Raw genomic sequence first — 13,496 nt, 5'->3', positions numbered from 1 at the left:
TACTCACAGATTCTTGTCTTTTTCTCTGGGTTCTAGTCTGCCCCTTTTGATAGTTACTGTGGTGCTGCATCCTGGGTCATGACGCTTTGAACTTTGAACTTGAGGACTTTGCAGCACACGTTGTCCAGCCGCTTCGTATCCTTGCCCGGCCGTGGCCCCAGAGCTCTTTCAGTGGAGAATGACAGATACCTGTCCCCAGGCGTCCTGAACCGTCGTGGCTGCGCAAGCAGGGAAATGTGCATGTGTGTGTGTGAGTGTGTGAGTGTGCGTGCAGATAGACAAACGCACATCTCAAGCCTGGATTTTAAAAATGTACAGTCAGCTGATTTTTTTCCATCCCCAGGCTTTTTCTCCTCCGAGACAGCCAGAGCAATCCAAAGGCTTTTGTGCTCACACTCTGTCACCATCAGAAAATTAAAAATTTCCAGATCTTACCTGTAAGTATTGATAACTTCTCACTGAGCCTTGTTGTTGTTTCCTGGGTTTATTCTGAATGCAATTTTCAAATCCTAAATGAACCAAACTACAGGTCGTTAAATATCAGACAGGTCCAAGCTGACCGGAGAGATGCTTCCCAGAGTCCCTTAAGAGGTTTGTTCTTTGAAATTGGGAACACACCTCCCAGAATGCACCATTCAGGTGGGGGGTAACATACACAAAGTTGACATCAGATGTTTCCCATAATTAACTGATATGGTCTGCAGGTCATAACGTTCCTGAAATGTTTTCTGTGGGGCCCAAACCCGGGCCATGTTCTGCCTAGAGAGGGTGGTGAGGTCTTCTCCCCTCAGAGATCCTCTGTCCGGTAGCAAAGGAAAGCTCCGGAAGGCTCGGTGTAACCAAAGGCACCTGTTTCACACTGTTGAACCTGCTGTTTGTGAAGCTTGCTTGAGCCCAGGACTTTGGCGTCTCAGGAATCCCGCAGGGACAGAGCGGGAGGAGCCCAGGGCAGTCCGGTTAGCTCTTCTGGTGCCTTCCAGCTACGTCCCGATGATGCCCTCACTCTGCCCGTGACCCTGGGCCAGGCTTCCCAGACTCCCACCCCCACGTTGTTATTATCGACACAGATGTCCTCGTTCCTCTTAGCCTCAAATCAAATGAAAACCTGTTTTATGGCGGGCAGCATGGGTAATGCCCATCCTCCCAAATAACCCCAAATTCTGGAAGCATCAGAGGGATAGTAATTGGAGACTTGAGAGCAACAGGACTTGAAAACGGGGTGCGCTGGTGCCTCCGGCTGTATTTTGGAGTCTGGAAGCTTTTCTGAGTTTATTAATCAGGAGAGGTTTCAAACCAACCTGCTCCATCCTCACCCTTTCACACCGCACTGCAGTCCTTGAACTCACCATTCTCCGGGTTCAGACCGGCCTTAGGAATGTTGCTCCTTCTGGAAGCTACCGTGGGGTCCCTCCATTTTGATGGAAGTAGCTACCCAACATGGCAGGACCTGGGAAAACACTTTCCGTACCTGCCCTCGCCGCTCCATTGCAGTGACCCCGTAGTCGCGCTCTTTGTCCCCAAGGGTGTGGCCCCTAACTCGGCGAGTGTTCTTGTGTCCCTCCAGTGCGAGGATGATGGGCAGATGTTCTTCAGCCTTGATGACGGGAACACCAAATTCTCTGACCTGATCCAGCTCGTTGACTTTTACCAGCTCAACAAAGGAGTCCTACCTTGCAAACTCAAGCACCACTGCATCCGAGTGGCCTTATGACCTCACATTGACTCTTGGCTGAAGACGGGAGGAAGCTGACACTGGAACGGGGACGGGGGTGGGGGGAGGGGGTTTGTGCGTCGCCAAGGACCCGCGTCTGTTCTGCACCCCGGGGAGCGGGGTCCGTCAGGGCCCACCCACCAGGATGGACTCGGGGCTGGACTCGAGGAACGATTTGCTGCTGCAGAGTCCACGGGCCCGTCCCCTCCGTGCCGGCCAGGTTCGGGGAGGCGGGAGAGCGCGAACGCATATTGGAGGAAAAAAACGGGATCGATCGTCCTCGCTGGGCCACGTAGGAACGAGAACCGGAGACACGTAATTGGAAATGAACTCTTGCCCTGGAATAATCTTGACAATTAAAACTGATATGTTTACTTTTTTGTATCGATCACTTTTTGCACTCCTTCTTTGTTTTCAATGTTGCTCTCAGCCCCGGTAGGAGGGGGTGCGGCTCTCCCGTGTGCACGCGGGACGCAGGGACTGTGGCCAGGGGGCAGACTCCAGAGACTGAACCCGGGCCCCCAGGGGTTTCCAGAGGGTGGTGCCCACCCTGTGCGGGTGACCGGAGGTGGATTCATTCGGCTCCCAGGTTACATACCACCCTCAGCCTGCCCCAGGATACTTGAAGTGCTTTGTTTTTTTCTTTTTTTTTTTCAATAAAAGGTGTCATCTGTGGTAGGCATTGGGCCCGTGGTGTGGACGCAGCCAGGTACCCGCTGCCGTGTGCACAGATGCTCCCTACACCTGTTACAGGTGAGCCCCCCACTGTTCAGGAGGCCCGGGTGCTCTGGAAAGCTCGCTGGCCCGCGGCACGGCAGGGCTGAGTGGCCTCGCTGCTAGCTGGACGTGGGGAGCATCGCTGGGACCCCCCCGAAGCGCCCAGTGTCCACCGCCCCCTCTCAGCCTGTTCAGAGCGATCGCTGCCTTACCCCTCACCCCCCACAGTGGCTTGGGGCCTTTCCCGGCTCTTCTCCCTCCAGGGGTTAAAGGCCCTAAAAGGAAAATGGCCCCTGCTTGGCTGCCAGTGGTGGCCCGCAGGTTTCCATGGTGATAACGACGTGAACGTTGGAAAGGGCACGTCTGCAGCCTGGCATGGAAAGGTCCTCACTCGACCTCCGTCCTGCTGAAAAGCCCCATGAGCCGGCCCAGGCGGAGGCCCCCCCTTGGCGGGCTGGCACTCAGAAGTACCTCACGGCCCTTGTGGGCATTGAAGAGTCTGGTCAACGCAACACTGCTTCCCCTCTGGGGGGGGGGGGCGGGGGGGGGCTGAGTCACACAGTGGCTGGACTGCCCCCCACCACCCCCTCCGCCCCATCCCCTTAGCTGAGTCACCAGGTGTGACAGGGGCCGCGGATTTACCTGCGGTCTCTGCAAAGCAGAAAGGTCTCCCCTGACGGGCTTGGGAGATCTGGTCCCCCCAGTGCCTGACTCTGCTGCACCACCGGGCCCCCCCGGCAAGCACGTGACCCGGTGGGACCCCCGGGACCCGCCTTGGTGGCGCCGCCGTGCTCTAAGCACCTCGAGGGTGTAGAAACACTGTATTTTAGTTTACAGGCCTCACTTTGCTTGTTTTCCACGAAACGTCTATTTACACAAATGCAGAATTTTTAGTAAGACGTTTTTCACCGTAAACGCGCTCAGTCACGTTTTCTTCCTCTTGTAGCCAGGTGATCTTTCAGACCGCCACCAGTCAGCTGAGTCCTGCCTGGCCGCAAGCTTCCAGGGCGCTCCCCCTCAGAGCAGTTCTTCGGTTACACTGTTAGACATTTTTCTCTTCACTGGTTGGACGTAGAACCTGAAAGCGATTCTACGATTTCTGTGTTTCTCGGTGCGTAGACCGGTAGGATGAGACTCTCACACCCCTCTCCGCTTGACAGCTAGCATCCCCAGCATCTCGTATTTATAAACATGCATTTTATTTACAAGGAGCATGAAAGCTGGACTCTGACTCACGGTCTGTGCGTAGCTGGGTCGACGTCGTTTTCTGTACCTTCCCGGCCGCGGTGAAATGCTGGGTGGAGGGTGGGAGCCCGTGTGCCTGGTGGCTGGGAATCCCACCTGGAAGCAGCCAGTCCCTCAAGGATGCGGGCGCCCGGCCCGGCCAACCAGGGGCGGAAGGATGGTCAACTTTTATTTTTGTATTTAAATGACATGAATGTAAATGGAACAGCTCAGGGTCGTTTTGGAGCCTGTTGACTTTCTCTCTCTCTCTCTGCCTGTGATTTTCTTTTCTAAAAGGAAAACCCCCACATAGCAGCCTGGACTTAGTTGGGAAGGAAATACCCAACGCTTTGGGTATTTGGAGTTTAAGTAGGTGAGCTCTGTTACCTTAGGTCTTCGAGTTCCAGAACGTTGTTTTGTTCACTAAACCTTGGAGAAATATGTGCCTCAGTCTAGCTGTTTTGTCTTCTCTTTCCTGCTCTTAATACCTGACGGTTTGACCAATTGATGCACCTGTCCGGGGCGGGACCTGCTCGCGGCGGATCGTGATGTCACCAGGCAAGCTCGCGGTGACCGTAACACGGCCTGACGTGTAGACCGTTTCAGGGAATGCAGAAGGTATCACGAGACGAAACCTTTATTCCACGTGCTTTGCCCCTTTCTGTGCATAGCTCTTCGACTTGTGAACCTAAATGTAAACTTTCAGGTATTTTTGTACAAATGAGGGACTGATGTTCTGTTTCTTGTAATTAGAAATAAACATTACTACAGTGTTCTTCATTTTCCACTGCTCGTATGTCTTTCTGTATTTTGGAACACTCCAGCGGGCCCGCCCCTGAAAACCTTTGGAAATAACGTGGAATAGCAACAGTGCGCTTTCTTTGCACTGGTTAGACGCTAGCTGGAGTTGACCCGTGACACGCGGGCCGGGTGGCTCCGTGTCGCTGCAGGGTGACCTCAGCCGTCTCTTCTCCCTGCACCCGCACCGCAGGGTGAGTCAGAGCTAGTCCGAGCTCCGCTCAGGTTTCGCAAACACCTCAAGGAACTCCTAAAAGTTTGCATTTGAGAAATCCAGTGGCTTTGTTAGCGCTGCGGTGGGACCATGACAGTGGGTCAGACCCGGGTTTTCTAGTCAGATAAACTGACAGCAGGATGGAGAGAATGGATGCCCCGTGTCCCTGCTTCCCCCGGACCTCACCAGCGGGACTAGCTCTTCTCCCTGCCTCTGGTCACACACACCTTCCAGACAAATCGCCCAAAATGATACGTTAATTGGCGATAGAACATTTTTCCCTTGGTGGTTCTATTGCAATTTACCACAGTGTCATTTTGGGCAATTACGGGATTTTGTTCTTTGAAATAAGAGTGATGACAGATCGTGTCCGAAAATAAAAGCCCTGTTGTAACTATGTACTCAAACACGCGCACGGGCCGAGGTGCATACCAGGGCTGCAGCAGAGAGTGCTCGGGGGGCTCTGAGTCTAGCTGGGGGATCCGTGTGTGAAGGATGAACGTGGAGGTGACCAAAGGCAGACGGACAGCACGGCCTTCTCTGGGTGCGTGCTGTCCAATACGATACCACCAGGCGCACACACCTGTTCAAATTTAAATTTCAATTAATAAAAATAAAATGAGACATTCGGTTCAGGTTGCACCAGCCCCATTTCTGAATGCTCAACAGCCACAAGGGGCAGTGGCCGCCATGATGGACGGTGCGGATCTAGAACACTTCCAACATGGCGGGAAGGTCCGTTGGACGGCTCCGGTCCGGGTGACTGAGAGTGAAAGCCTACAAAAGTGGATGACGAGATCGACGAGGGTCCGTCTCTTGTGTCTGGTTGGTGCGTCGAATCGGCAAAGCTTAGCCTCAGACCCAAGACTAAGGGTACCCCCCCGGAAGTCACACCTGTGCCCCCCCTCCCCGCCCCCAGGTAAGACACACGAGCTTCCCTTTGCCAGCAGAGAAGGACTGTCCATTGCCTCCACCTTGCTCTGGCCGACCCTGCTTCCCAGTTACAATGGATTGACAGTGGTTCCACATCGGAGGCGTGTATTGTGTATAAAACTGAGCTGTGTCTGCGCAGCCCGCCCTCCACCCACCCCCTGACGCTTCCCAATCTGATAGCAGCCTGCTCCGTGAGCAGATTTCCCGGCCTGAGCCAGAGGTGGGAAGGGTCTGTTTCCTATTGCCCCGATGAGTCCCATTAGTGATCATCTCCCCAGACTCGAGGGTAGCTTTAGTGTGGAAATATAAAGTGTGTGTTTGCACACAAGGCCCCCGAGTGTAAGCAGACACCGCATTGGTGTCTTCCCTCTTTCCCTGCAGGAGTAAGAACGGGCCATGCAGGGCTTCTTGAGAGACAGTCTTGGACGAGCAATCACACGGGAAGCAGGGATCATTCTCGATGCCTTTCTGTAATTCAAACCCAATCCTGACAGGATGCTGTTCGGGAGCTAAGTCAGGCATCGTGAGGAGAGCGCCGTGGGGCTTCTCCCAGACAACCAGTTGCAGAAGTATGCACTTCTTGGCCTCTTCTTAATTGAAAGGAGAGCACTTGCGTTATTTTTTATTTCGCGCAAAAAATGAAGTGGCCTTAATGTGTGTTACTGCGCTATTTCCGATTTTACATACAATCAGACCGTGCTGTATTTCTGAGCTGGTTGAGATTTTTTCCTGGGGTGATTTGGACATCGACGATCTACCTCAGTGCCGTCTGAGTCCTGCTGTAAGATTAGGTCCCACGACCTGAATCAAACTTGCTTTCTGACCCTTCTCTCCCAAACAGGTACCTTCGGGATGACTCGGTACGGATGCGTTCCTGGCCTCACTCCCAGGGTGTCTGGTTGAGTGACGACAGAGGTGCCATGGGCCCAGGCCCCGCGTGACTCGGGGTGGCTCCCACCAGGAAGGGGAATTCTAGAGGCTGTCGGGAGAACAGGCCTGTGCCCTCTGCCACGTTCCAGCGGCATAACTTGGGGAACCATATAACACACCTGTAAAGGGACACTTTGGAATTCAACCCACCCATTCGTCAGACTCACCTCTGGAGCTTTGAGGCTACGCACATCTCCAGGCCCCTCGGAAGCTTCTGGAATTAAAGTCTTTGGCGTGGCAATACAGTGCTTGCTCCCAGGCCACCACAGGTAGGCGAGATCATGTCCAGCTCACCGCGGCTCGGGGGATTTGTGGTGCATGCATCTGCTCTGTCGTTATCCTTCCCCGACCCATCGGGGACTTGCTGAGCTTCTAAATGGAGGGCTATTGGTGGTGCTGTTGGGAAAGGCTGAGGCTTAAATTAGAAGTCCTTGAAGCTGCCCCTGGGAGCACCCCGGGGAGCCCTGGGCTGGCACACTGGAAAGGCTGTTGAGGGGGGCCCTGGCCCTGGCAGGACGCAGGCAGCCTGCAGCCCATGCTGCCCCTGATGGGCCCTGTTCGGCCCCGAGGTGCAGCGCCGGAGGCCTTTGGCCCCTGCGCTATCCCCCCCAGCTGGGCACGCCAGGCCGCTCACTCTCGCCGCTGGCTGGGGCTGGTTCAGTGTGCACAGCCAGGTCGCATGCAGCCAGGCCTGGAGCCCTCTCCCGGTTTCTCTAACGGGGCTCAGTCCACTCTGCGAGGTTGTCATCTACACTGTCACCCACAGAGCCCAGCAGGGGCCTAACTTGGCAAAGACGGGGCTTCCCTCCAAGCCTGTGGGCGGCCATCTGCCCCCTCGCCAACCTGAGCACCCCGCAGGGCACCCGCACCCCACCCCCCGTCCTGCCCTCTGCTAGCCTCAGCTATCCCTCCCTCCTCTGGAAGATGGGCCACCCACACCGACTCTGTCCACCTCCCAGGGGAGGCTCCAGTTCCAATAGAAAGTGCCGCCTGTAACAGTAGCTGGACCGTCCTCAGTTTGCAAGGAGAGGAGCAGATCCCTCAGGCTGATCGGCTGTCAGCCTCTGACCCAGGACCCGCTGGCGTGCCAGGCCCCTCTCCCGAGCTGGAACTCATACTGCAAATGGAAGCAAGAAACTCATGGGAGAAGAACCACAAATAGCTAGGGAACATGGGACTCCCATTTTTTTAATTCGATAAAAAATAAACCTAGGACTGGCTGGTGGCCCATGAGAGTTGCCTTCTCGAGCTTTTTTGCTTATTGTTTCATCCTCAGTTTTAGATTTTACAAATCCTGACCAATTTTATTTCGCTGAAAAGAGAGTATCCGTAGTGGCTTTGGAAGCTTTGGTGACAACCTACGGTAAGAAACGCATTTCTCCTGTGACACCGTGCGCATTATACACACGCATAATGGAAACAAGAGCTTCAGAAAATAGTATTTCCCTTACCAGGTGCAATTACCCTCTTTCCTCTTTCATTCTACTTCATTTTTTAAAATGCTGGTCACGACACCTTCCAAACCAATTTCATGATCCAACAGTGCTTTGAGAAACTGAGTTGCAGAAGCCCAAAGTTGGAGGATTCACAGCACCCAACTCCAAGGCCTACTCTAAAGCTACAGTGAATCAAGACTGTGTATTTTTTTAAAGATTTTACTTATTGATTCAAGAGAGAACTGGTGGGGAGGGCAGAGGGAGAAGCAGCCTCCCCGCTGAGCAGGGAGCCTGACCTGGGGCTCGATCCCAGGACCCTGAGATCATGACCTGAGCCGAAGGCAGACGCTTAGCCAACTGAGCCACCCGGGCGTCCCAACACCGGGTATTAATGCGGTGCCTGGGTGACTCAGTCAGTTAAGCGTCCGACTCTTGATTTCAGCTCAGGTCATGATCTCAGGGTCCTGAGATTGAGCCCTGCATCAGGCTCCACGCTCAGCGAGGGGTTTGCTTAAGGTTCTCTCTCTCCCTCTGCCCCTCGCCCTGCTCATGTACTCTCGCTCTCGATCGCTCTCTCTCTCTCAAAAAAAAAAAGACTGTGTATTATTGGTGAAAGAACAGATCCATGGAACACCACAGAGAGCCAGAAGTAGACCCCCATCAGTATGATCAGCTGATCCTTGACAAAGGGGCAAAGGTAACACGGTAGAGCAAAGGTGTCTCTTCAGCTCTTCATGGTGGAACCACCGAAGGAATACCATAGAGTTGTCCACATGGACGTTCATGCCTGCTTCCATCTGGAAGCAGGAGTTAGAAAAACACCTCGTGGGCCACATGGCTGGTGTGAAGAAATATGGATGAACTTAACTGAGTACTAGGAGGTTCTTGTTGGGGTGGAATCAGCCCTTGCTGTTGGCTGGGCAATCTCGGGGGCCGAGGTCCCCGCTCTATGCAGCTCTTGATGATGATGGTGCCCCATCAGCCACCGGACCGGGCCCTCCTGGTAGGCGTGTCCTCCGGCTGGTTAGTTTATGTCCCCTTGCCAGGTGACCCTTCCTTTGACAGACACCTTTCTGGGGATGCATGTTTGCTTTTAACAAGTCGGGGAAACATTCTGTGCTTCTGCTCCACAATCTCAAAGCACACACGTTCTGTGAACCTTCGTGGACGCAGAACGGCTTAGAAGGTAGAGCTGGTACAGCCTCTCCTCGGGAGTTCTTACTGGGGCCTCAGCTGGGACTACGACAAGGGTCAAGTCGCGACCAAGCAGAGATACGGAAGTCCAGACACTTGACTCCGGAGCAGATGCTGTGGCTTTGAAACTCAGGGAACTGCGCAGTGTGGATGCAACTTGCAACTCACCTGGAGGGGGCTGCCTCCCCGAGTCGGCTTACGGCATACGCGCGGACCCCACTCCACCAGGGAGGTCTGGGTGTCTACAGACCACAACACCCGAACAGGTTCTTCAGCTCCGAGCTGCGTCAACTTGAAACTGTATTGAGGTCATGTGCTATGATGGAGAGCACCGAACATTTACAGTCTTATACCAACAGGCCTCCAAAGCTGACGTACAAACACAGTGCTTTGCTGAGACAGATAAAGGCTGTCCATCATTTCTCATTTCTTGAACATACAGCTGCCATCTCCCGTGACTCTGCCTTGGGCTGTCCCTGGTCACCTGCGCTGGCTCTGCCTAAGTTCACTCAGGGGAATGAACACCCCCCACCAGGGGAACGTCCTGTCCCAGCTCCCGGAGTCCTGAAGCCCTGTGTCCTCCAGGTGCCCTCAGTGCAGACTGGCATAAAAATGTGCCCTGTGCTGGCTTCCTCCCAGCTCCGTCTGACTTCCCCATCCCTTCCGAGTGTTCTGTGGTCACGAACAAAATAAACTACTTGTGTTTGAATCTTTGTCTCAGGACTAGCTCTGGAGGGAACCCAGACAAAAACGGGCACAGGACTCGAGTTAGGCAGCAACATTCTGGACGGGAGGACTTCCTTTAACATTATGCATTAATATTCTTCCAGCCCAAATCTCACCGTGGTTTTTTAATGTACCAGCAAATGATTTGAATGTTCCTCTTGAAACAGAAATATGTGAAAGTAGCAAGGATTTCTTCTTTTTTTTTTTTTTTTAAGAGAAAACTTCTACAGGAACTCTTGCCCTTCCAAGAATCCTAGCTCCTTATAAGTGATAATGTGGGACACCTGGGTGGCTCAGTCGGTTAAGCGTCTGACTTTGGCTCAGGTCATGATGCCAGGGTCCTGGGATCGAGCCCCGCATCAGGCTCCCTGCTTCGCGGGAAGCCTGCTTCTCCCTCTCCCACTCCCCCTGCTTGTGTTCCCTCTCGCTGTGTCTCTCTCTGTCAAATAAATAAAATCTTAAAAAAAAAAAATAAAGTGATAACATTTACATAATGAAGCACTGCCATAGAAATGGATGGACGATTCAGTAGAACAACCACAGGCTCAAGAAACAGCAAGATGAGAAGAGGTCTTTTGTTCCAAAATAATGTTGGGAGAACTGGTTTACCAGTTGTGGGGATACGTTAGAACCCTAGTCTCTGCGTCACTCTGATATAAATTCCAGGGGGAGTGAACATCTAAGAGTGAAAGATCTAAATGTATAAAAATACTACAGAGAAATAGGGGCCCATGTGTCTACAGTCCTGAGTGGAGGAGACACCAAACCCAACACGGAAGAGCCCAGAGGAGGGAAGTTGGGATCGCCAGATTTGAATACCCCCGGGGGGATACTCTGAACATCAAGAAACAGAAATCACAGTCAAGCTGGGAGAAGAATATTGGTTGTGATGAAGCATGATTATGGTGTGTTGTCAAGTGGGGCAAGGCAGATGGCAAGTAGGATATACGGTTTTACTGCCAGATGGTTGACACATTGCAGGCACTGGGAACATCTTGAAGGTCCATGTTGACAGCAGTCTCTCCCAGGTAGAATTACAGAGGAACGTTTTGCTCTTCAGAAGCTTTATCATGTTTCCTCAAGGAAGAGGTGTCAATTTGGGGAGCACTCTTAGATGGGTTCTTCACTGAGAGCTAATGTGCCTTGTGCATCCAGAGACGGACATGTGCGTGCATGCACGGAGATCAGTAGAACATCCTTAGAACATAGAATGTTCTGCTGACTGGTTCAACTAAAACATACATCTGAAGAAAGGTATCGATCAAGGGAAGGAACGGTGTTTCATGAAAGGGAAGTATAGGCAAGACGACCTCCAAAAGCCGAAGGAGCCATGAGACCGAAGGAAAACCAGTCCAGTCTGACAAGGGATGGTCTAAGAAGGAGACTTCCAGACAGAAGTGTGTCTTGGGCAGCCGGCTGCAAGGCGAGTGGATCTCCGCAGCCCACCTCCTATAAGACTGGCTTTTATAGTCCTAGAGGCTGGGGTTCTGCTGGGGGACCCCCTGGGAGGAGATGTTGGAGGATAGGTGTGAGTGGTAGTCACATCTCCAGAGCAGATCACAGATGTTACGTCCCAAGGGTGTCCTCAAGTGTTATTACTTGTGTGGTTAAATAAAAGGAAGAATAAGGAGGGGTCTATGCCCAAGAAGACTTCAGGCAACAGAGCGGTGGCCATGGCATTTCTGTCCAAGGTGGTGTCAGGTCGGCTGGCCCAGTCGGCCAGCAGGAAGGCACAAAATAAACCCTCCAGGGGTGTGTGTTCGCCGGCACACACCTGCAGGGAAGGGGGTGCCCTGATGTCATCCAGCTAAGACCCTGGGCTGACCCCATCTCAACAAGAATTTTCCACGAGTCACTTAAATTCCTTTGTACCTTTGTCTACTGGCAGAGAAATTGTTGGTCAAAATGGCATTAACAGGTCTCTTTGTTTTTTGTAAATTGGCCACTCGTGCACTCCGTTCTCTCGAACACTCTCTCTGGGTGATTTTATCCAGTCTTATTGCTTCACACACCATCTAAACACTTGACACTCGTAACTTTGTTTCCTGTCCAGACCTCTTTTGTGAGCCGCAGACTCCTATATGGGAAAGTCTACTGGACATCTCTACCAAATGATATGTGTGTGTGATACCTACAATTTAATTCCCCAGCTCTTAGTCTCCTTCATCCCCTGACCCAAAGTAGCTCTTCTTCTCAATCCATGATGATCACCAGCCCCCCAGTGGCCTCATGTCCCTTAAGTCATCATGATTCCCTGCTCATCCTCTTCCAGCAACCTCCTGACACCCGCGCACACACATGCACACGCACACACACACACACAAACACATATGCATGCACACACGCATGCGCGCACACACAACTCCCTTCCCTCCCCCAGCCCATCCAAAACTCTTACCATGTTCCTTGGATTTCTGCTCTTTCCTGCAAATCAGGAGAGTAGAGACAAGTTTACTCTTGTCACCCGCTGATCCATTTTCCAAGGGCCAGAGTGATCTTAATGAAGACACACGAAGCTCAGGTCGGGCTTTCTAAAATCATTTCAGTGCCTTGCACTGCAGTTGGAGCAAATAAAAATTAGGAGCCATGGCTCAAAAGACCCCCTGCTTTGTACAGTCCTTACGGAGGGTAGACTTCTTTCAGGGCTTGCAGTGATCTTTCTAGCCTCGTTGCCTTCACAGATGCCGTTCCCCATAGAGTGCCCTTCCCTTGTCCCTGCCCTGTGAGGATAATTACTTCTTTGGGGTCAGCTGATGTCAGGCGGCACATGGAACATTAGTATGTGGCCCTGACTTGCTCTTCCTTCTCCTTTCTTTCCTTTAATGGCTCTTGTAGAGGTTTAGAGTCTCCTCACTGTCACTCTGCTTCCATCCAGGGTCCCATTCTTAGCCATGAATCCTGGGTCCCCAACCCACCTCCAGCCTCTCTAGGCCCCCGGGGAGGGGGGAGGGGGCAGAACACAGAGAGCTCTTCTCTCCTCCAGCCTGTGACAAGTGCCTCAGGCCAAGGCCATTCTGTCCTCCCTATCTGTGCCCTGTCCTTCCATGAATGGCTTGAACACGGCCTCACGCCCCCTCAGCCCTTTGTACCTGCCGGGCCCCAAGCTCAGAGCAGCTGTGGGCGCGCTAAGGAGGCCAGCCCCCCCCCCAACTCCCAGCAAACCTCTCTAGCATGTTCTTGGTGACCCCTCTCAGCTGTGCTTTATGTCCCAATAAAATTGTCTCAACTGTGTTTTTTCTGTAAATCTGTCAAAACTCGTCCACAGTATTGTTCCCTTAACCATCATTTCAGGAGTTGAGGAAGGAAGAGCTAGGGCGTGCAGGCTCAGTTCGGGGGCTGCAGAGAAGGCTTCCCATGGTGCGAGGTGGGAATTTATGGGATGACCTAATGAGGCTGAAAAAATGAAACCGGGGCTATTTGGGGGAAATGTGAGAATCTGGTGTCTGGCCAGTGGTAAGAAGGATCCACGCTGCTGGGACTGTAGATGAAAAGAACTGGCTTTGAAGAATGAGCTTTCCATGTAGGTTTCTCCAGATTTCCTTGACCTTTATCACCAGCAGAAATTAATGTTTAACCAGCCCAGGAGGCTGGAAAAGCAAGGACAGGGAGCCAT

The 13,496-nt window shown here is 52.7% G+C and overlaps 1 protein-coding gene across 10 annotated transcripts in view; it reads left to right on the top strand.

The window, feature by feature from the left end:
* The window catches only part of GRB10 (growth factor receptor bound protein 10), a 175,086-nt gene extending 173,001 nt beyond the window's left edge, over positions 1-2,085 (top strand). For all 10 annotated transcript variants that reach the window (XM_078059939.1, XM_078059934.1, XM_078059936.1 and 7 more), the window contains 2 exons: positions 344-437; positions 1,565-2,085. In XM_078059939.1, coding sequence (XP_077916065.1) covers positions 344-437; positions 1,565-1,711 — 241 coding nt within the window. In that variant the 3' untranslated portion in view covers positions 1,712-2,085. The remainder of the gene's footprint in view (positions 1-343; positions 438-1,564) is intronic.
* Positions 2,086-13,496: the final 11,411 nt, after the last annotated feature.

The sequence above is a fragment of the Halichoerus grypus genome, chromosome 12 (genome assembly GCF_964656455.1).
Source record: "Halichoerus grypus chromosome 12, mHalGry1.hap1.1, whole genome shotgun sequence".
NCBI lineage: Eukaryota > Metazoa > Chordata > Mammalia > Carnivora > Phocidae > Halichoerus > Halichoerus grypus.
Note: the sequence above shows the minus strand (reverse complement) of the source record. Positions and strands in the feature narration are given on the sequence as shown.